The 24,781-nt window shown below is 41.0% G+C and overlaps 1 protein-coding gene across 5 annotated transcripts in view; it reads left to right on the forward strand.

Moving 5' to 3' along the window:
- The window catches only part of LOC117871899 (KAT8 regulatory NSL complex subunit 1-like), a 122,274-nt gene that overhangs the window by 46,060 nt on the left and 51,433 nt on the right, over positions 1-24,781 (forward strand). For all 5 annotated transcript variants that reach the window (XM_034759719.1, XM_034759718.1, XM_034759716.1 and 2 more), the window contains one exon: positions 13,397-13,603. In XM_034759719.1, coding sequence (XP_034615610.1) covers positions 13,397-13,603 — 207 coding nt within the window. The remainder of the gene's footprint in view (positions 1-13,396; positions 13,604-24,781) is intronic.

Here is a 24,781-nt window from a genome sequence, read left to right on the forward strand (position 1 = left end):
TAGACAAGTGAGTCCTGGATGTCATTAGACAGCGCTATATGATCAAGTTCACGACACTATCTCCTCCACATCCTCCATTCCTCTTCCAGGACCACGCTCATGACAGTATCCTTGCCCTAGAAGTGGACTCCCTCCTGGGGAGGGAGGAGCTCCCCACTATTTGGGGACGACTGTTCTACAGGCACAAATAAGATTTTTGTAAAAGCTCAGATGCCACTGGGCGCTTGAAGAATACAGGAAGTAATTAATCACCCACATTTTTCCATCCATGTTGCAATAGTAATCCAATATCTGGTTTTCCTATGTGCAAAGACATCCAAGTCTTTGTTTACTAGGGTGCTCTTTTGACATGCTCTTCAAAACTGTCCTCATGTGGTAAGGAGTTTGGCCAGTGATTTGATTGAGGCACAAGCTAGGTCTCTATGGGGGTCTTCTTTTCTTTCTCACTCTGGTCATACAGCACTGCTACCAACTTCTTTGATGCAAAAATTGCAACTTTTTCTGTCACTATCTTCCAATTTGTCAAGATCTCTGAAGTGGTAAGCTCTTTGTTTTGACAACATTAAACACAGATTTCCCCCTCTCGCCCCCCAAAATACCAAATAGGGATGACAGACACACATACTGTTAATGCATGTGCAGCAGAAGCCAGGAGAGCATCACAAATGGCATGCACAGGCATGAAGCATTGCTTGTCAGTCGTGCTGGTAAAGGTGCCTGTTTCAACCCACATGTTTTGTGTCTTCTATTTTTCAAATGCATTGAACAGCATGGACCAAAACATCTGTATCAGGTGACCTAAACTAAGTTTCCTTTGATTCCAAGAGACTCATGCTGGCATATAGAGCATGCAAAAGTATCATTTTGTCTGCTTCTTTTTGAGTACTGTACTCCTGGACATCTTCAACACCTCTTTGGAAAAGCCTCCAGCAAGAAGGAGTGTCTGTGCTGGGTGTGCTCTTACACTCTGAGGTGCATTTTGAACCATATATTTATAGAGGAATTTTACAAGTGACTGCTTGTTGGACCACATTTAGAAACTTTTTCCATGGAGGCACAGGACATCCATCAGTCACCTGGTATTTCTTGCACCCAACCGTAGATCCTGTCTAGTGCTGACTTTCTGCAATTTTCAGAGCGTTATTGTTGTCATATCTATAAAAGACTTCAATTACAGAATTAGCTTTATCAAATCCTTTTAGTACCTGCCTCAAGTACTCAGCAGCCAGTTCATTGAATGTCAAATTTGTTTCCAGCAGTCATTTGTTATAGCCATGGCATCTCTGATGTACACTGTGGTTTCTCTGTTACATGCTCTTAGCTCATGGATCCTTTCATCTTGATCTTCCAGCTAATGCCCTAATTCAATTTTTGTCTGTTCATCAGCATGAAAGAGGGACATAGGCACAGGTCCTATTGGGTGACTGAGAAATAGTTGCCATTGAAACATCATCTCTGCATCTTGCTAAGGATATGGCTCTGGGAAAACAATTTCTTGATTGACAGCTGCGGTGATTGGTGCCAGACTTAAATTTGGCCGTCTTGGCCAAGTCAGTAAATGTTTTGATGCCAGATTTCTTGACAGCGCTGAAGAAGCTATATGTCCCATCAGAATCGACTGCACCTCTTAAAAAATCTCTTCATCTATTCTTCACCAGCATCTTCTATTTTTAGTAGAAACTCTTTCACATCTCATGTTACATGCAGTAGATATGTTGGTAGGCACCTCTGGAAATGGATTTGTCATATTGTTGATGACCTGGTTAAGAGCTACAACATTCTCTTCATCCCTTTTCAGTGTAAAGGCAAGGACTTGTTTGTGGACTTTGTCTTCACTATTTCTTGTTAGGCTATTTCTTTCTCTCATAGGTTTTGCATATTCATAATACAAAGCTGTGTATTGTCATCTCTAACACTAATACTGACCTATGCATATATCACTGAATTAAAAGGCTAGTTTTTAGAATATTTCAAAGGCTAGTACTGCATGCATAGTAATTACAAATTAAAATCCTCTACCAGGCAGACTAGCTGTTTAAATTATATGTACAAAAGCTTACAAATGGAGAAGCATTACATTAGGAATTCATGTACTTTTATATCTATCCACTGTGCAGTACAAACTATGGGTATGCAATCTATTGCTACTGGGGCACAACCTTCAGTATGAGACTGATCTGATCAGCAAATTTAAATTGAAAGTATAGAAACTATCACTTTTGAGATACCTTAACAATTAAGACTACAGGTCTGTCGCATCTTATGCGCATTTAACATGCACGATTTCAGCTTTGCGTGGTCGGGGAAAAAAAACAAAACAAAAAAAACCCGGGTGATTCCACCAGCGTGAGTCGCGAATCTGCTGTTCCCACTAAAATATTTTTTGGGGGGACTTGACAGCAGCAACATGTCTTTAGGCCTGTGGTAAGGTTCTCCCCTATAATAACCCTGGAGGGTTGGCAAAAAACAAACAAAAAAAAGTTTAAATAGTGTGTGAGATGGGAGAAGCGAATCTGCTGTTCCCACTACAGTATTCAGTCCCCCTGTGCCTCTCATACTGTGTGCCTCTTGCAGCGCTGAGTGAGATTCTATTGTGCCTGTACTGTTTAAAGAGACAGTACATATTTTTTGTACTGTATAACATGGCCCCTAAACGCAAGGCACCTACTTCATCTGGTGCTCAACCAAAGAAACAGCGATGTGTTCCAACGCTGGAGGAAAAACTGGCTGTGTTGGACTTATTGAGAGACAGTATGTCCATTGCCAACGTGGAACATAAATACGGCCACAACGAATCTAGCATCCATGCCATCAAGATTCGAGAGACAGAAATTCGTCAAGCTGTGGCATCAAGTGCTCCAGTAACTAAGGTGACGAGCCAAGTGCGTGATAAGACTTTTTAGTGAAGACTGAAAAGGCATTTAAACTTACGTCTGGAAGACATGAACCGTAAACGTGTGCCTATCAATGGCAACATGTTGCGAGAAAAGGCTCTTAGCATCTATGCGCTGTTCAAACCTCCCGCCGAAGAGGGACAGCCTTCTGATAAGAAGGAATTCAAAGCCAGCCAAGGTTGGCATAACAGTTTTAGGAACCACTTCAACCTCAAAAACGTGCAGACTACTGGTGAAGCTGCATTTGCCAATGAGGAGGCAGCAAAAGCCTACCCCGAACAATTAAAGAAAATCATAGAGGAAAGGGGCTATCTTCTAAAACACGTTTTTAATGTTGACGAGACTGGGCTCTTCTAGAAAAAAATGCCCACCCGCACTTACATTTCAAAATCAGAAAGACAAGCTCCTGGCTTCAAAGCAGCTAAAAACCGTGTGACTGTGTTGCTTTGTGGAAATGCGACTGGGCATTTAATAAAGTCAGGCTTGCTCTATAGGGCTGCAAATCCCCGTGCCCTAAAAGGCAAGAACAAAAATCTCCTGCCTGTGTTCTGGCAATCCAATAAAAAGGCTTGGGTGATGGCAGCATTATGTCTGGATTGGTTCCACAAGTGTTTCATTCTGGAGGTCAAGCAGTACCTTGAAGAGAAAGGACTTGACTTTAAAGTGTTGCTGATCATAAACAATGCTCCTGGCCACCCTGCAGCACTCTGGTTTGCGCATAACAACGTTGAAGTCGTCTTTCTCTCCCCCCCCCCCCCCCATACCACCTCCATCTTCCAACCTCTCGACCAAGGCATCATTAGCTGTTTCAAGGCCATGTACATGAGGCTTACATTCTCACGGATCCTTACCGCTATGGATGCTGATCCCAATGTTAATGTGATGGAGTGTTGGAAGTCCTTCAACATTGCTGATTGCATCACTTATATTAAACAGGCAATGGATGCAATCAAGCCTGAAACAGTCAATGCATGTTGGCGAAACCTGTGGGAAGACTGTGTGAATGATTTTAAGGGTTTCCTGACCATTGACAAAGAAGTGCAACTCATTGTTCAGGTGGCCAGGCAAGTGGGTGGTGGTGGCTTCGTCGACATCCTCGAGGAAGAAATTGAGGAATTAATTGAGGGCCATAGAGAAACATTGACTAACGAAGAGTTAGAGGAACTGATAAAATCGTCTACAGACAACGAAGATGACGAACAGGAAGAACCAGCAACTTGGAATCTTCATAAATTTTCTGAAGTGTTCCAAGCAGTGAAACACTTGAATGATTTAATTGCTGAATATGATCCTTCTGTGGAACGAAGCCTCAAAATCACACGTCGTATTACGCATGTTTTGAGACTGTACCAAGAAATGTTGGAGGAGCTCAAGAGACAACAGCGACAGTTGCCAATCACCATGGTTTTAAAGAAAAAACAACCAGCAGCAGCAGAGCCTACACAATCAACTTCTCGAGCTGAACCAGAGCCAACCACTTCGTTTACGACTCGCTCTCCGTCACCCACGCCTGGCCCATCGTCTCCTGGATCGACATCAAGCCCTGACGACTCAATAATAGTGTTGTCGGGGAAGAGGAAGACTAATCATTGGAGTGTGTACAGTACAAGACTAGCAAGAATATCCAGGATGACTGGTGACTGTTCAGGTTTACTGTACTGTACTGTTTTCGTGTTTTATTCTTTCTTTCTTTCTTTCATGTTATTAAAATACTTTAAAATTATATTTTGCATATGTAGTCTTTATTATATACTGTACATTGCTGTATACAATACATAGTACTGTACAGGGTTGTATACACACAATTGTACTTTATGGGTGATTTAAGGGATTTTCAAGAGTCATTTTGGCTTTACGCGCTGACCGTGGAACGTAACCCCTATGTAAGATGAGACAGACCTGTATCTGAGAAAACATTTCATGTTAGTACAGTAAAAGCTGTTTTACCTGGCATGTTGGGAGAATGAGGGGTGCTGGTAAGTGAAAAATGCCGGTTAACTAAGAGGGAGGGAGTTTGGGTGCAGGAGGGGGTTGTGGGGCTGGGGGTTGGGGCGCAGGAGAGGGTGCAGGGGCTGGGATGGAGTTTGGGTGCGGGAGGGGACTCGGGGCAGCGGGTTAGGGTGTGGGGTCCCAGATCCAGAGGGTGCTCACCGCATTCCCCGGCAATGAGTTCCACAGGTTGACTGTGTGTTGTATGAAGATGGACTGTGTTTTATTTGTTTTAAACCTGCTGCCTATTAATTTGAGTGAGTGATCCCTGGTTCTTGTGGTATGTGAAGGAGTAAATAATAGTGAATAAGAGAGTTTCTCCACGCTAGTCAAGATTTTATAGATCTCTATTGTATCCTCTTAGTTGCCTCTTTTCCACATTGAAAAATGCCAGTCTTTTTAGTCTCTCCTCATACAGAAGCTGTTCCATGCCCTTAATAATTTTTGTTGCCCTTCTCTGTACCTTTTCCAATTCTAATATATCTTATTTATTTATTTATTTATTAAATCCGGCAACCAGAATTGCACGCAGTATTCAAAGTGTGGGCGTACCATGGATTTATATAGTGGCATTATGATATTTTCTGTCCTATTATCTATTCCTTTCCTAATGGTTCCTAATGGTTTGGGTTTTTTTTGACTGCTGCTATTGAGTGGATGTTTTCAGAAAACTATCCACAATGATTCAAAGATCTCCTCCTTGTGTGATAACAGCTCATTTAGATTCCATCATTCTGTATGTATAGTTGGGATTATATTTTCCAGTGTGTACTACTTTGCATTTATCAACATTGATAAATAGTCATGGTCATGCTGCAGTATTTCTGGAACTGAGCAAAAAATGACACTTTCTCATTTTGAGTACCATTGTTTCCCCTTAAATACAGGTTTATATTGCCACTTAACAGCTCTACATCACACCTCATCTAAATGTACTTAAAATAAGCTTTCAAATGATGTATTATGTGGGTGTACGTAGAGTGCATACATTAAACTCCAAAAATATAACCCATCTTGAAAAATTGCAGCATGCCTATTTTACCAAGGGTTGTAGTGAATTCTCCATCACTTGCAATCTTTAAATCAAGATTGGATGTCTTTCTAAAATATATGTTCTAGGATTTATTTTGGAGAAGTTATGACCTGTGTTATGCAGGAGGTCAGACTGGATGATCACAGTGGTCCCTTCTGGCCTTGGAATCTATGCTTAATGTAGATTGCAGAGCAGAGAAGAAGCCTGTTCTATATTCTCTCCTATCTGCCCCACTTAGGAAGTCGACAGCTGAATGTTGCAGTAGTAACAGCTTCCATATAGGTCAGCCATACAGGTAGGTTAACCTGTAATTTCATCTTAAGGTGACAAAACGTTGCTTTTTTGCATGGGCATTTGGGAGCAGTGGTTAGTCTAAGACCCTGTAAATGCCCATCACTCTAGGTTACATCCACTCCACAGCTGTTTTTCCCCAAATACTCCAGTACTGGCAACCAAAGTGATCTTCCATTCTTTCCAGGATTTATCTTCAGCTTTTACTCCAGATCTCCAGTTCATTCAGGTGCTGTTAGCAACAATATTATGTTTGCTGAAGAGTTGTCTAATTGGTTGCCGTTCGCATATAGATGACACTGAAGTACCATAGCATTTCACGATCTCTCTCCGTGGCTTACATTACTTATTATAGAAGCTCCTAGATTAGAAGCCCTAGTTGTCATTGTGACCCCATTGTGCCTAGGCACTGTACACTCACATAGTAGGAGATAACCTCTGCCCCCAAAAGCTTGTAGTCTAAACATTTAAGAGGTGTTAAGACCCAGACCCTGCAGGTAAGAGCCGTCCGAAAAAACAGCTGCCCATCGTAATTTTCTGGGATCTGTTGAAAAAGGACATGTACAGCCAATTTACTGCTACAGTAAGTGTGATATATACTACAGTGGTGGGCATGGTATAAACATCTGGGTAGAGTGAGTCAGCAGCACCTCATGATCAACCGTCATAAAGGCCTCAGAGATCTAGCAGTTTCAGTATGAGTGTAGCTTTTATCTTTTGACCTCGACTATCTATCACTGCTAAACGTTCAGTGTATCAAATAAATATTGAAACCTGTTTTGAAGCAATCTAAACTTTTAGCAGAGATCATGCATTACTTAATTGTAATAGCAGACCAACTGTTCTCAAGGATCTCTCCCAAGAAAAAGAGAGAAGAGTGTATGGCTGACAATGAAATTGTTAGCAGTGAAAGGTATCTAAGCAGGCTGGACTACGTTCAGCAGCAAAAAACTGTTAGCGCAGAGTTAAGGTTGCTTTGTGGTATGTTATCCTCTTGCAGAATGTCGAGTTGAGCAAAACTTCAAACTTCTGAAAATCATGAAATCCACAGTTGAGGTTGCCCATGAAACCTTAACTGTGTCCACTCTGAGCAGTGCCCCATTAACACACACAGTTTGCCAATCCCACAGTTGTTGAGTCCATACACTCTCTCTCACAGGATTCCATCTAACACTATTAAAGGACAAAAGCAGGGTGGGGGGAAATGGTTACCCATGCCACATTTTCTTTTCTCTTGGAGCTGGCAGTAGCCAACAGGAATTATTTGGATACACTTCAGGAGCAGGCTGTGTGTTAGGTGTACCTATACTAAATGGAGAGGCAATAGTTGGGCCTTATTGGCAAGTGCGTGGATTACTTTGAGATGTATGACAGAGCTGTGATTGTGATAAGAGGGTGGAAAACATAGATCTCCTATGTGTGAGAAAAGGGATGAGGTGCATGTATGCCTTCAGGGTACACTATATGCATCATTTCTGTGCATAATTATGTAGTGTGATGGGGCAAGGCCAGATGGCTACAGTAAAGTAGTGAGGAACAGGTATGTTAGCCCCAGGCTAAATAAATCCCTGGTACCATGGTAACCAAATGGCAGTTGCTCCAGGTTAATCAAGACACCTGGGGCCAATTAAGATCCTTCTAGAAGGTAGTGGAGACAGCTAGATTGATTGGGACACCTGAAGCCAATCAAGGACTGGCTGGAACTAGTTAAAAGCCTCCCAGTAAGTCAGTGCCAGGAGCTATAGGAGGGAGCTGTGCTGTTGGAGGAACGAAGTAGTACGAATCCATATCAGGTGCAAGGAAGGAGGCCCTGAGGTAATTGTGAAGAAGATACTGAGTGGGGGCTGCTGTGGGGAAGTAGGACATGTACAATTCCCTGGGCTATTTCCAAAAAGTCAGCTTCCCTAGCTGCTAATTTTAGGGTCCCTGGGCTGGACCCCGGGAGTAGAGGGCGGGCCTGGGCTCCCCGCTCCCATCCCTGATTAATCACTGATACTGGGAGACAACAGCGATTGTGTGAGGGAGGGTGGTTTCTCCTTACCTCCCTTGCTGGCTTATGATGAAAATGGCTCCGTAGACTGTGCCCCTTGCCTCTAGAGAGAGAAGGGCTATGTGGAGGGTCACAGTGAGCCTCTGAGGCTAGCAAAATCCGTCAGGAAACGCAGGACCCACGGAGTCAAGGACAGAACTTTGTCACAGTAGGTTATGTTGGTATCCAGGCATAGGGTTTGTATTACAAAGCACATTGTCAACAAGGAGATAGAATCCTCTCCTATTCTACTGGTTTAATGATCCAATCCTATGTGGAGAAAACATTGTGGTTGGTACTGCAACTCAGCTCTGTCTTTTGGAGTTTCCTGCAGATTTGTTGGCTTCCAAATGTCTTTGGTCTCCAAGCCTTTGTATGGCTGAGAAAGGGACTTTGGTCCAAAGGTAAACCTTTGACACTTTATTTGCATTGACATGACCACTCTCTCTGAAACCAGACTAGCTGATGCCGGATCTCTATGGTTGATGCATTACACCTTTTTCTGGCATGAAAAAAGCAAACAAGACCACCGTGGATACAGGGTGGGCTTTGCAGTCAAAAACTCATGAGCACCCAAAGTCAAATGTCCTATTGCAACATCAGAACATATTGTATTATATCACCATATGTATCCCTAAATATATTTACTATGCATAGCTTTGCCAATATCCATATGTCCCAACACTTTCCTCCATTTCTGAAGAAAAAGACTTATCCTATGAACAGCTTCATAGTGTCACCAGTAAGCTACCAGCGATTGTCTGTTGGGAGACTTCAAGGTTAGAGCTGGCTCAAATCACAAGTTGTGGCCACTATGCAGTGGGGACCATGGAATGGGGAGAATGAATGAATGGGGGAAAAGACTACTAGAGCTTTGCACGCATCAAGGACTGTGCATTACCTATACCTACTTCCAAGGCATCATTGGAAGGACTCATGGATTTAATTGTCACTCATATAAAACACCTGCAGAATGTTCCCAGTACACAGTTTTCATGACACAGACCATGCACTTGTATGCTACAAAACAAGATTTTCACTATGGAAATTCCATCATACTAAAGAAAGCTGTTGCCTACACATTAACATAAGCTACACAAAAGACCAAGGAAGGTGTCGCCAATTTATTTTATGAGTTGGGTGAAAACATTATGTATCTCAGGGAAGGTATGTCCTCAGTTTATACCTCCCTGAATGCAGATGCAGCATAGAATACACTCGGAAGACATACCTATACAGCTGCAACTTTATTTTGTACCATCATTTTATCAAAAGCTAAAGATTGGTTTGCGGCATATTCTGAAGAAATGCTCCTACTCATGGAAGCAAAATGCACAGCATTCCTCCAGCACAACATGAACCCCTCTCCTGATACATGTATTAACCTCAGACTGGCCAAGAGCGCATTGCAACCAGAACCAAGCAATATGCTTAATCACACATGGCTCTATTTATGCGAGAAGATACAAATCATCTGCTTTGAGCCAGGGGTTGGACTAGAAGACCTCCTGAAATTTCTTCCAACCCTAATCTTCTATGATTCTGTGAAATGTCCTTGAGAATGGAGATCTAAGAGGTATGTATGATTGCATCAAGAAAGCAATAGGTCCTTAAGCCAAGAAGACTGTTCCACTCAAATCTAATAAGGGAGATATGATCATTGACCGAGGCAAACAGATGCAATGTTGGGTGTAACACTATTCCGAACTTTATTCACGTGAAACCACTGTTTCTGAAGCAGCACTAAATGTGACCCTTAGGCTCCAGACTAGCAAAGAGGTTGATATAGAACCATCTGTAAACGAGCTTGAAAAGGCAGTCATCTGCCTAGCATCAGGAAAAGCCACTGGAGAAGATGGAGTTCCAGCTGAAGTACTGAAATAAGGAGGATAGGTTGTGCTTAAACATCTGCACAATGTCTTTCATGCTTGTTGGAGGGAAGGAAGGATGCTACAAGACATGAAAGATGTCAACATCCAAATGTTTTATAAAAATAAAGGAGATTGGAATGATTGCAACTACTATAGAGGACTTGCATCTGAAGAAGTGAGGTTCTTACCCACAAAAGCTTATGCTCCCAATACTTCTGTTAGTCTCAAAGATGCCACGGGACCCTCTGTTGCTTTTTACAGATTCAGACTAACACGGCTACCCCTCTGATACTATAGAGGAATTTCTCTCCTTAGTATTGCTGGCAAGGCATTTGCATGAGTCATTCTCAACAGGCTCTAAGTTCTTGCTGATCGTGTATATCCAGAGACTCAGTTGATCTACTGGCGTGGAAGCTTCACGATCAAAAAGGTTTTTGCACTAAGGCACCTGTAAGAAAACTGTCAAGAACAGAGAAAAACCTCACTATATGATCTTTATAGATCTTACAAAGGCTTTTGACCTGGTAAACAGAAAGGGCCTTTTTCAGTTGCTCGAAGGAATTGGGTGCCCCCCAATCCTCCTTAGTTTGATTGGATTCTTTCATGATTGCATGAAAGCTACAGTCCAGTATGATGATCAGTTTAACAGCTTTGAAATCTGCAGCAGTGTTAAACCAGGGTGTGTTTGGCACAAATACTCTTCAGTTATTTTTTGCTCTACCATCATGCCTTTTCACCTAGCACCGAGAGTATACATCTCCATACAGGATAAGATGGAAAACTCTTCAACATTGAATGTCTAAGAGTTTAAAAAAATATTAAAAATTAAACCACTCCTAAGAGAACTTCTTTCATCAGCAACTCATTGTTCATCACACATAGTGAAGAGGCACTCCAGAAACTTTGCAGTAGCTTTGCATTAGCTTGTGTTGAGTTTGGACTCACCATCAATCTGAAGATGACAAGGATTATGGCACAAGGTGTGTTGACTGCACTAGAAGTTTAAATAGCTGGCACTACTCTAGAGGTTGTGCACAAGATCTGCTATTTAGGATCAATTATATTGGTTAACCTATCTCTCTAGACCAGGGATTTTCAAACTTAATTGCACCATGACCCCCTTCTGACAACAAAAATTACTACATGACCCCAGGAGTGGGGACCAAAGTCTGAGCCTGCCTGAGCCCTGCCGCCCCCCAGAGGAGGGGGAGAGCAAAGCAAAGCCAAAGCCCAAGGGCTTCAGCCCCAGGTTGGGGACCTGTAACCTGAGACCTGCCACCCAAGGCTGTAGCCTTCTTCTCCCTTTAGTCCTGGGTGTTGAGGCCCCGCAAGTCTAACACCAGCCCTGGTGACCCCATTAAAATGGGGTCCCGATCCCCTTTGGGGTCCGGTCCCGCAGTTTGTGAACCGCTGCTCTAGATGATGAGCTTAATTCTTGCATCAGAAGGACAGCCACCACATTTGGTCAACTGAATAAGCATGTGTGGGATAATAAGAAACTTACATTGAACACCAAGATATGGATTTATGAGATGTGCATCCTGAGCTATATGCCGTATTGTGGCAAGACCTGGCCAATCGATAGCAGGCATGGGAGAAGGCTAAACACCTTCCACACTCACGATCTTTGTTGTATTTTAAATATCCAGTGGAAAATGAAAACTCCTGTTACCAAAGTACTTGGGAAGGCAAAATTGCAGATGCACAATGGATGCAGTCCAAAGGACCTATCATACTGCCTCTATATAAATCCCTGGTACCGCCCACATCTTGAATATTGCATGCCGGTGTAGTTGCCCCATCTCAAAAGGAAATATATTGGAACTGCAAAAGGAACAGAAAATGGCAACAAAAATGAGTAAGGGTATGGAACGGCTTCTGTATTAGGAGAGATTAATAAGTCTGGGCTTTTCAGCTTGGAAAAGAGACGACTAAAGAGGGATATAATAGAGGCCTATAAAATCATGATAGGTGTGGAGAAAGTAAATAAAGTAGTATTATTTACTCCTCATTATACAAGAACTAGGGATCATCAAATTAATAGGCAGCAGGTTTAAAACCAAGAAAAGGAAGTATTTCTTCACACAACGCACAGTCAACCTGTGTAACTCTTTGCCAGAGGATGTTGTTAAGGCCAAGACTATAACAGAGTTCAAAAAAGAGCTAGATAAATTCATGGAAGATAGGTCCATCTATAGCTATTAGCCAGGATGGGCAGGGATAGTGTCCCTAGCCTCTGTTTGCCAGAAGCTGGGAATGGGTGACCTGGGGATGGATCACTTAATGATTACCCGCTCTGTTAATTCCCTCTGAAGAACCTGGCATTGGCCACTGTCGGAGGACAAGATACTGGGCTAGATGGACCTTTGGTCTGACCCAGTATGGCCATTCTTATGTTCTCCTGTATGAAGAACCTGAGGATGCTCCAAGGCCACTGAGCCAACCTGGGCTCAGGTTCAAGGAAGTTTGCAAGAGGGATTTTTAAGACTTTCCCCCAAGTCTTTGCACTGCTTCTGAGGGGTGCGGGAAATATATTTTGGTGGTGGTGGTGTTGTTTAAATTAATTATTACTCCATGTTCTGTATTAATATGACTAATAAGGAAACTATTTGACAAAAAACATTTCCTGAATCTTTTTTTGTTATCTGTATTGTTACAGACATAGTTGCTGATGGGAGTTTTGAAATAAATTACCAAAATAATTGAAACTGGTGTGATTATATTGTTATTTTGACAAATAAAATGTGCACAGAAATTTTAATATTTTGGTGCACAATTTCCCCAGGAGTAAAGGGTGTGTCAGAATAGTGAAAGTGGGAGGCAGAGTAAAGATTGGGGCCTGCAGTTTTTGGTGTATGTTGTAGTAACGGTAAGATGTCTGCTTGTGGGTGTAGAGGCTTTGTACTGTTGAGTGGCTTACTTTTAATTTCCTTGTTTTTGTGGGTTTGTTGAAGGGGAGCAATTGTAACTGCTTCAGAGTTTGTGTATTATTTACATTCTTTAGTTCGTTTTCTCATTGCCTCTGTAGTGTTGTAGAAAAAAGCAAAGCACAGGAGCATTAGAATTGGACTAGAAACATTTCTATTTCCTACAGAAGTTAAGCTTCTTCTAGTTTAGAAGTAAACATTATACTGATCAGGGTTTTTTATGAAAACCTAATTATCTATTTTTATTTATTTTATTTACTCACTCCCCTGGTGGTTATTTCTTGAGGATGCTTTAATTCTTTATACTGCAGTTTCAAAAACTCTGTGCAGATGATGAATCCAATGTCATTTTCTCTCCCTAGGGTCCAGTTGTCCTTGGTGGTGATCAGCAGCCTGAAGATTTGATGAAACAACAGGGCCGATTAGGTTCCACATCAGTGGTGAATTCCAGAAGGAATAAGGGACTACCACATTCCTCCTCTTCCATCCAGAAGGTTCCTTCTGGAGAGAGACCGTGTGATTTGTCGCCCTGCATCCCTTCCTACTTCATGAACAATGTGGAGAAACAGGTTAGTCTTTAGGAAAAACATGAATGCAGTGTTTATGTAGCAATACAGAGTAATGCAGAAGGAAACTGTCTTTTAACACATCTTATATCAATAATAAGACTTACTGAAATAAGTTCACATATCACATAAGATAGTGAATGACTTAGTCTTATCATACTCTCTGTTCATTAATGGTTTAACTTTTCTTTATAACCCTTTCATTTATAGCTTTCATTTTCCTGATGTTAAATAATATGTCCTCTGGGATAGGTAGTAATCAGGTTTTTGTTTTTGTTTTGTTTTTTTACTTGTGAATAACTTGTTTTGCCTTTTTTCTTTGGCTCTCTTAAAGACTTGGTATGTTTCTTTTATACTCTGCACAAGCCCTTATCATTGCTAAAGAGGTTGGATGAACCTTTCCAATCTGTATGGAATTTTGAAGCCTTCCTATTTCTTGGTTGGCAGCTAACAGAGAGGTAAATGGAATCTCATAACTATAATTGTTCTGAAGATACCCATCTCAATCAATTCCTGCTCCTGGGTTTACAGTTCTAAGCCATTGGACCTAGCAGGCATCTCACCTCAGTCTTTGGAGGTTTCCAAGGGTGGTTCCATTGCTCACATGGGGACTTTCTTTGAAACATGAAAATACTCCTATAATAGCCAGCTGAGGCAAGAGGGAAAAATATGCAGTTAGAAAACCCTTAAATCTGCATTTGATAGTTTGGTTATTTTGTGAATCTTCTGTATAGATAAATACATAGGAGGCAACATATTTGCCTCTTAGAGAATGGCCCTTAACATGATCCTCCATATCTAGGCTTGCCAAGCTGTATCAATGAAAGCTATATTCAGACAGCCAGTTAGATGTCTTGCTCTTGGAGACTAGAACATGGGTCGGCAACCTTTCAGAAGTGGTGTGCCGAGTCTTCATTTATTCACTCTAATTTAAGGTTTCGCGTGCCAGTAATACATTTTAACGTTTTAGAAGGTCTCTCTCTAAGTCTATAATATATAACTAAACTATTGTTGTCTGTAAAGTAAATAAGGTTTTTAAAATGTTTAAGAAGCTTCATTTAATATTAAATTAAAATGCAGATCCCCCGGACCAGTGACCAGGACCCAGGCAGTGTGAGTGCCACTGAAAATCAGCTCGCGTGCCGCAGGTTGCCTACCCCTGCTATAGAACCTACTCAGTGTCCTATAAAATTAAAAAGCTGGATGGACTTTCTAAAGGCCTGAGTCTGATTTGAGATGGATGTCCAGCACCACTTGATCTTTAAAGAAACTGATGATAAATGAATGAGTCACTATGACCTGAAACTTGCTTTGTTGCTTGAGCAGAGGTCATTGCCATCAGGAAAATAACCTGTGTAAGAAACCTGAGCTTAGTTAGTTTGGATGGAATCAAATTGTCTTTAACTGAGATTAACAACTAAAAAATGTAGCTAAAGCAACTTCTGGATAGGGAACCTAAAAGATTACATATTGACCTCTTGCACAGGCTTTTTCTAAATTAGGATTCAAAGGTATGTTGTGTTAGATGTTGGCTAACATGTTCTAAAAGGACAGTGTAGATAAGGCAGTTTACATTTTAGTATATGCCAAGCTGGTCAAATTGAAGGTATGCTTCATCTTGACCAGGTTAGTATGTATTAAAATGCACACTGTGTTGTGTAAATTGGACTGTTAACATGTTAGCCAACTCTTTCTGAAGCACCTCTAATTCCTAGTCTAGACAAAGCTACAGAGGCCAGAAGCAACAAAGCTTGACATGCAATGCTCCAGTAAGAATGGGTTACGAGTGCTTATTGCTACCAAGTACTCCATTGACACACTCACAGTTGAGTGCTTGGCAGGGTGGATTTGATTTAAATCAAATTGATTTAAATCACTAGTAAGGAAGACTCTATTTAATCATGGAATTCTACATAAAAGTGCATTCTTATTGTATTAACCTTAATACATACTCTTCACAACTCAGAGATGTATGTCTATTTCATTTTTAGAAGGTATACACTATACATTTTTTAAGTGATTTATTTTGAAAACTTTTCAGATTAGTTTTACAGCGATATCAGATTGTTTAGTTATTTCATTTACCAAAGGTAATTGAAGCAGATATTTATGAAGTCATTGGGAGGTGAAGTATCTCCAATTCAGCAGGTTAATCATTAACATTTGGAGGATTTTCCTGCCATGCTGTATTAGGAGGAGAACATCACCAGACAGACATTTAAATTGTTTTATTTAACTAAAACAACAATGTTATGTATTTTGGATTTTTTTCTTCAACTGCAAACATAATATTTTAACAAAATAAGCATACAAATTTTTGAATTTAGTTAAACATTTACGTTTTTTAAAATCACGTTTGTTTTTGTTAAAATTATTTTTAACTAAAATAGTTGAATGAAATATTAAAAAAAAAAAAAAAAATTAAATTGACTATGTCAGCCAGGTCAACATGAGAAACTTAAAATATTGGCTTCTGCAGCTAACTCAGTCATCTTCACCTTAATTTTCCTGTTTGTTCATAATCTGGAAAAGAAAAACAAGCTTTCCTGCTTTTTCGGGTCCCAAGCAGTTTCTCAATTTGGAACGAGTTAGTCCAAAGGAAGAAAATACTCTTTTACAGCGGCAGAAGAAGCTACTGCTGTTAAGTGAGATTAGTACTTCAACAGTCTCTGAATCCAAGTGCTTAAGTGACTTCCAGCAGTTCACTGGTGTGACTCTTTAAAACATCATCAGCAAACATATTTCTTGAATGGTTCACCTTTACCTCTGAAGTTTATTATAGTTGGCATTATGGAGGGATGATTGCTGGATGTCCATGTCATAGCCAGCTCCTCTTCTTCAACAGTTAAGGTTTGACCCTGGTACTGAGTATTGAGAATATTTGCAAGAAAATGAGTTGGAGATAGTGCTTGTCCCATTCGTTTTTTTAATGCTTGTAATTTAACTCTGTCATAGCATATTTCTCTTTTTAAGATCTCATTCAGTTCCTTCCAAATTTCAACATCAGCAATAAAACAGCTATTTCCCTGCATTTTGTTCAAGGCTACAGAACTAGGCTTCAGGGTACTCAGCATGTGTTCAACATTTCTCTTAAGCCCAATGTTGAGAACTTTGGCTGTGAGAGTGCCATCTATTTTTTTAACTATTTTGTTCGCAAACTGTCATCAGATTAGGCCAGTTCTTGATATAGTGCTCAAAACAGTCCACTACTGAGTTCCATCGCACGTCTTGTGGGATAGTTCGCTTGGTTCCTCCCACTTTTTTCAAAGCCACTGCTGCAAAGTGGTTGTTACGGAAGTATTTTGCAATTTCAACAACATTAGCCTTTATTTCTGGAACACTGAAATCTTTGGCTAGGAGGTGCATCAAATGAGCACTGCGACCCTATGTTATTAGCTTGGGACTCTCTTCTAAATTTCTTCTCATCTTGGATACATTTGCAGCATTGTCTGTGACCAAGCTGCATACTAGACATTTGAATTTTTTTTCCGTTTGTTATTTATTATTTTTGTTAATTATTGTTTGTTATAGCTTTTACTGCTGCTACTTATAAGTATTCTGCTGTGTGTGCATTTCCTGATGTATCAATTGTTTCTGTAAGGAAGACATTCCCTTCTTCTGTTGTCACACAAGCACATACAACAGGATCATTGTGGACATTGCTCCACTCATCAAGACTCAGTGTAACAATTTGACCCTCTAGATCTTTTGCACACTGCTCACTTTCTCTTTCATACACTTTATCCAGCAATTTTCCTGCGACATCTGCTCTGTTGGGTGGACTGTATCCTGGTCTTAATGACTCAACCATGTTAATAAAGTATGGGTTCTCAGTCATACGGAAAGGAGAGTTTGTTGCATAAACAAACAGGGCAATTTTTTCATCAATTACCTCTTTTTGTAATCTGCTGGTTCTTACCACAAATTTATCTATGGTTGTTTCTGGATGATGGAGGATTTTTTTTTTTCTTTTTGCTACAGGTGATACACTGTGGCTATGGGACATACATGATGTGACTGAAACACCATCATTGGCAGATAACTCTGAAACTATAGAAAATGATGGTGATCTTGAAGGTGGATAGTCTTCAGAATCTTATATGTTGAGGATGGATTCTCCTAAACAAAATAAGTCAATGCAGTTATTTAATTATTATTAAGTATGCTCATTTAGTATTACTCATTGCATTCACTGACAGTACTACGTTAAAGGTGAAATTGTAAAAGGAAGATCTGCCTATTTCAGCTATTTATTTTTTATCACAACTGCATCTAAAATGATAGGACCATAGGGTAACAACTATATTTTTTGCTCAAACATGAGAATTCAAGAATAGTCCAGAAGGAAGACAGGCAGTTGTTAAGAAAGAAGTATGAAATAAAAAAGTTTACCAACTTGAAGATCCTGCATGTTCAAACATATTCCTTTCATCATCTTCAACGCAGCTTCCTCCTGAGAAGGTACACTTCTCATTATGTTGTTTCATTGGGGCAACCAGGCCTTGCATTTCTTTGCTGCACTGTTTGCATTTTGCACGCATGCCTGTTTTACCCACAGGTAGAGGAACTTCATTAAAATAATCCCAAACTGGGTCTCTTTTACGGCCTGCTGCCATTATAGGTTTTCCCTTCTAGAGAGAGAGAGAATGGTATGGTAGATCTTAAATCAATGAAGGCTACAGTCAGAAACACCTCAAGACTTCTGGAATATGCTGCTCAAACAGTTTCACTTTTGTTTCTACTGCCCTTCCCTCCCTTCTCACCTTTATCTCCAGATTTCTTTTCCTTGTCCAGATCTATTCCGCCCCAAACAATCTTCTATTCATTGAATGTTTTGAAACTTTGCACATTTAGAGAGAGATAAGGGATTGACTCTGTGTATACAAATTTGCAGAGGGACAGTAGGGTTCTGTTATTTCTCATCTCTGTATATTTATTTAAAAACATTTTTGCTGTTAACAAGCATGTTATCTCTAGAAAGACAAATCCCCAGTTTGAGAATTACAAAACTAAGCATTTCTGATGGTATCTTCTAGGCTGAGCACTGAGTCCCATTGGGTAGATAGAAAGATTAACCTAAATAATCTATACAGAAGCCCCTGGAATCCCATAAGATTGGGTCCCTAATCCATGAACTATTGGAACTCATTTACAAAACTTTTCTTAAACATTACATTAATATATTGTCTCATACTATAGAATTAGAATTTATAATCCTTATTCCATGATGAGATATCTTTGAGCTATAATGTATCTTAATTAAAATTATCTTTAGATAGGCTTTTTCCTCAAAAAGCATTTTATCATCAAAATCAGATTTAAATAAAAAATCTGATTTATTTATTTATTTTTATTTTTTAAATAAACTTTTATCCATCCTGGTGCCTAGTCAAATGCATTACAGAAGTTAAGTATATTACATCAAAACTTACCTTTAATCAGCCAAACTTGTAATCTGATTTTTTTTTAAAAAATAAGGTTAGTTTGACAGGATCTATTTCTCATAAAGCCATTGATTGGCATTAATTACATCACCTTCCATTAATTCTTTAAGAATCGAGTCCCATGTCAGCGGCTCCATTATCTATCACAGGATCAGTGTCAGGCTGACAGGCCTATAGTTACATGGGTCATCCTGTTTAATCTTTCTTAAATATTGGCACAACACTGACTTTCTTCCTATCTTCCAGAACTTCCCCAGCGTTCCAAGACTTATTGAAAATCAACATTTATGGTCCAGCGACTCCACAGCCAGCTCTTTTAGAACTCTTGGATGTAAGTTCACTGGACCTGTGGATTAAAAATGTCTAAATTTAGTAGCTACTATTTAACATCCTCCTGAAATATTTAATGGAACGGAGAGAGTGTTATCATATTATCTGAGTATATCATCTGGTTTCCCCCCCATACAGAACAGAAATTTACTGAAAATTTCTGCCTTTTCTGCATTATTGATAATTTTACCATTTCCACTTAGTGGACTAATACCATTCCTGTCTAGTAATGGACCAAATATGTGTTCTTAGTATACTTAAATACCTTATTGTACTTATGTAACTCTCCTGGCCATAGATTTCTCCTTGACCCCCTTTGCTTCCCTTACCCATTTTCTTCAATCTTCCGAGCTTCTCATTTGTATTTATTACATTCAGCTTCCTCTTTCTTCCTTTTTAAATTTATACCTACCTTCACTTCCCCTCTAAACCAGGTCACTTTTTTAACCAGTATGGCCTGCTTGCTCAGTTGTGGGATTGTGGCTTTTTGAGCAACTAGTGAAGTGTTTTTCTGATTAAATTCTTCCTGCGAGCAGACTTGGCTCATACTTGTTTATGAAATTGTCTGTTTTAAAGCACCAGGTATATATGTCACTGGTCTGATCTTTATTCTGTTTTCACATTCTAAATATCAAGTCATGATCACTTGTACCGAAGGTACCATTAATTTTAGTTTTGTGATCAGTTTCTCTTTATCTGTCAAGATAAGGTCTCATATAGAATCTCTTACTTTTTGAGTTAAGAAATTGTCTTCTATAATTAGAAATACCAAGGTTGTTTTAATACTGGCAGCATGAGACCTCCAGCATATGTCACTCAAAGTGAAGTCTCCAATGATCACGCAGCTTTTTTTTATACATATTAAAGAGGTGCGTAAGGAGCCAGTCACCCTATTCCTTAGTGTGATTTGTGGTCTATAGCAAACACCAACTAATACCCGATCTTATGCTTTATCAGGTAGAACATCAATTCATAAGAATTCAAAATCCATTCATAGAAAGGAGTTTCCTCCTGAATATAACTGGCAAGGATGGGGTCAACAGAGGGGTCTGAATGCAGGCTCTGGCTGCTGTTTCCAAGAGCAGCATTTTAAGTTGAACCACAAGGACTCACTGGGTGAAATTCTATAGGGCGTGTAATTCAGAAGGCCAGATTAGACTATTATAATGGTCCCTTGTGTTTTTAATCTATGGAATAGTAGTATTCTCATTTTACAGCTAGATATGTGAGGCAGAGAAGTGAAGCAGCCTATCTAATGTCAAACAGCAAATCTCTGGTAGATTCAGGAATAAAACAAGTATTTTGTCTTAGTCACAAGACCATCCTTTCTCCCTCCTGGATAATCCAGGAACATCAAGTATCGGGGGTAGCCGTGTTAGTCTGTATCCACAAAAACAACGAGGAGTCCGGTGGCACCGTAAAGACTAACAGATTACATTTTGTTAGTCTTTAAGGTGCCACCAGACTCCTTCTTGTTGTTTTTTCAGGTAACATCTTGACCAGGGAGACAATTATCTGAAAGTGTGTGTGTGTGTGTGTGTGTGTGACGTGCCATCTTATGTCCCTGAATACTCTCATAACAAACTTCTTTGATATTTTTATTCACATTTGATTTTTCAGCCATCAGAAGTTTGAGCCAGCAAATCTGCTAATTTGCAAATATGTTTGATTTCCCACTTAACTGAGTGGGGAGTAAAACACGTCAATGGATCTGTCTTCAGTTGTAGTTTTACACTGTTACAGTTTTCTCTGCTATACTGATAGCCTGTCTTTATCTCTGGGTTTATCCAGTGGAACAAAATGTATTATGGATTCATCACCAGACTGGTAGTCAGGAACTGCTGCACTTTAACCCCAGCTTTACCACCTTTCACTGTAGCATTGGAAAAAATTACTAAATCTTTCTCCATTTTCCCATTTGTAAAATGGGAATAGTTGTACTTGCCTGTCTCAGAAGTGTAGTGGGAATTGAATTGTGCTTTGCTTCGCACATTCATGTGCCAGTCTTTTTCAACATATACATGGAGCCATTAGGTGAACTGGTCAGAAAGTGTGGACTCAAGTGCTAACAGTGTGGGAGAGACAGCTCTATCTATCCTTTACTGCATCTGACCACACCACTACAACCAACAGCTAACTTAATGAATGTTTATTCAGGACAATGGTTGATTTTAATAGAGAATGTCTTTAATATTGGTTTCTTTGCTTTGAAAAAGATCAAAAGCCATCACCATTTTTTGTTTTAAGTTTTTCTTTATCAGCAGCACTGATAGGAATTGTTATAGTTCCTCAAATACTATGTAGATTAATTGCATACTAAAGGGCAGCCATCTCATTGTTTTTAATATCTGACCACAATATCTGTATATTTCTTGGCAATTGAGTGAATGTAAATTTAAAAAAAAAAAATTCTGTATCCAGTATGAAAACATCTTTCAGATCAAGAGTGAGTTCCATCAGATGATTGTTCAATTGCCTTTGTAAAATGAGTTTGTGGTCTTGGGCCAAAACACCACCCCACTTGATACTACTGAGTCCCTTCTTTGGCAGTCTCCAAAGAGAGGCCAGAGGGCTATGGAGGGTGAATTGCCCTTTTGCCTTTAAAGGCACTCCATTCAAGTCACGGGTGGTAGTGTAGTGAGGGGAAGCTTGCACTGCTGCTTGCATTGTACTTAATCATCTTCTTCAAGAGGTGTCCTTGTGGATGCTCCACTTCAATTGTGCATGTGCATCTCGAGCCCTTGATTAGAGATTTTCTGTTAAGTGTCCGTTTGGCCCACATGTGCTTTATGCAACCTCATGCTGTGCTCCGAGGGCATATAGGGCTGCACAGGTGAACCCGTCAGTTCCTTTTCTGTCACCTCGACCTGAGGTAGAGCTCTAGCATGTTTGCCTTGTGCGTGCGTCAGCATGTTTTGTAGTTGTGTTTGTTAGTTGTTGTTATATAGTTGTGAGAGGTTTCTGTTTTTCCTAACCTCCCCTCCTCCCCTTTCTTGCCCATTTTTTCTGGGGAACTTATTTGACATGGAAGGGCATGCCTGGCTTGCCAGGTTTCAAGTCCTGCCTCTCTTGTCAGGAGGCTGTCCCAATTAGCGATGGCCGTTCTAAGTGTATCTATTGCTTGGGAGAGTTCCATATCTCCCAAAAGCGTAACTTTTGCCAGGACCTAAAATCTAGAGCTTGGAAGAATTGGGAGACAAAACTGAAGCTGCTACTCATAGAGCACTCCCTTTGATCAGCTTCCGATTCAGGTCAGAAGACAGACCCTCACCCTCTCCCCATACATCGGTCTCCACACAGATCCAGTGCCCCTTTGACTTTGGCTACGGTCTCACTTAAGAAGTTAAAGATCCTTGAGGGCTCAGGGAAAGCTCCAAAAAAGTGGAGCTACGGTATCCCACCACAAGGAGCCAACTCCCAAGAAGTCCCAATCTGCTTCAAGGTCTGCGATTTCTGAGACCTTGATGTCTCGACTCGGTACCATGGAGGGGAAAGAAACTTTCTCTGGTATCGGCAGAGCAGGGATATCCTGGAGCACTTCAGAGAAATGTGGCATCAGCAGGACCCTGGTACCATCTGCCTCTAGATCAGTACAGTTTATTTCAGATTTACCAATGATGCCTTCCCACTTGGCTCCATCGGTACGGACAGATTTGAAGCATACACCTTCATCCCCAGTGCCTTCAAGCTCCAAACCATTGATACCGCCCAAATCAACTGCTGAGTCAGTACCAACCCACTTGTTACCACAGGAATTCCATTACACCAGGGACTTGTCAGTGTTAGACAAGCTGGAGTGCTCCCTGTTTGTGGGTACCAGATGACTCCTAGTACTTAGACCCTGGTCTCCAGATTACCAGTGCTTCCCAGTACTGCAGGATTCTACACCCTTAATCAGTGTCCTTCTTACCATTATGGGAATCCATACTTTGAAGACCCCTGCCCACGTCACAGATGGAGGGGTCTGTCCTAGGTACTACCTCCTCTCCTGTATGGGCCTCTACAGTGGCCATACTGGGATCCTTAGGTGGCATATTGGCAGCAATTTGCCAGACCACTGATTCCACTGCACCAGGAAACTAGGGTCACTGTCTCCTCCACCAAACCTTCAACATGAGGAGACCTTTGAGGAAGTAGAAGGCTAGGGTGGGCAAAGAGGCTACCCCTTAAACTCCTGTTTCGTCTTCATCTGCAGACAAGGCAGTCATTCCTCCACCACCATAGAAGACCAATGATTTTTGTCAATTCCAGGACCTTGTGAAGAGGATGCCGGACACTCCCTAGATACCTCTTGAGACTGACATCACAAGCTCCTGGACATTTTGCAGTCAGTGATACCCACTCAGTTTGCGCTACCCATTAATGAAACACTTCTGGATCTAGCAAAGACTATGTGGCAAACTTCCGCCACCATACCACCAACTGGTAAATGGGCAGATGTAGCCCCTCCCCCCAGGGACTCAGAATTTTTGTTTTCCCACCCATCACCAAATTCTCTGGTGGCGGAGGCCGTAAACGAGTGGGGTAGATAGTATTACTCCTTGCCTACTCCTTATGACAAGGTCAGAAAAGGTTATACCTTTTTGGATGGAAAGTCTATTCATCTGCAACCCTCCAGTTTTGGATCACAAACTATCAGGCAATCATGGCCAAGTATGACTGCACAAATTGCAACAAGTTCACATCCTTTATTGAACATCTTCCCAAGGAGCATAGAGAACACATCCAGGCCATCATTAAGGACGGTCAGTTATTAGCCATAAACCTCTCTCCAAGCGTCCCTAGATGCTGCTGCTAGATTCATCTCCGGAGTAATTGTCATGCGCAGGGTGTCACGGCTGCAGTTTTTGGGATTTCCCAAGGGAGGTTCAGAATACTGTTGAGGACCTCCAGTTTGATGGTCAGATGCTCTTCTCAGGAACTAGGGATAAGTTCCTGCACATGCTGAAGGATTCCAGGGCCACATTGAGGTGTCTCGGTATATACACTCCTACAAACAAGAGGAGATTTAGCAAGTCTCAGGCTAGGTCTACACTACCCTCCTGAATCGGCGGGTAGAAATCGATCTCTTGGGGATCAAATTATCGTGTCTCGTCGGGACGTGACAATCGATCCCCGAATCGACGCTCTTACTCCACCAGCGGAGGTGGGAGTAAGCGCCATCGACGGGGAGCCGCAGAGGTCGATTTTGCTGCCGTCCTCACAGCGGCTCCGATAGGTCAAATTCAGCTACGCTATTCACGTAGCTGAATTTGCGTATCTTAAATCGATCGACCCCCTCCCCCTCCCCCCCGTAGTGAAGACCTGCCCTCAGACTGTCCAGAGATTACACCTGCCTCAGTTTTCTGGTTTTCACAGAACCACTGAACCTTCGGGGGCAAGGGATTCCAGAGGAAAAGCACTTCCC

Source organism: Trachemys scripta, chromosome 2 (genome assembly GCF_013100865.1).
Source record: "Trachemys scripta elegans isolate TJP31775 chromosome 2, CAS_Tse_1.0, whole genome shotgun sequence".
Lineage (NCBI taxonomy): Eukaryota > Metazoa > Chordata > Testudines > Emydidae > Trachemys > Trachemys scripta.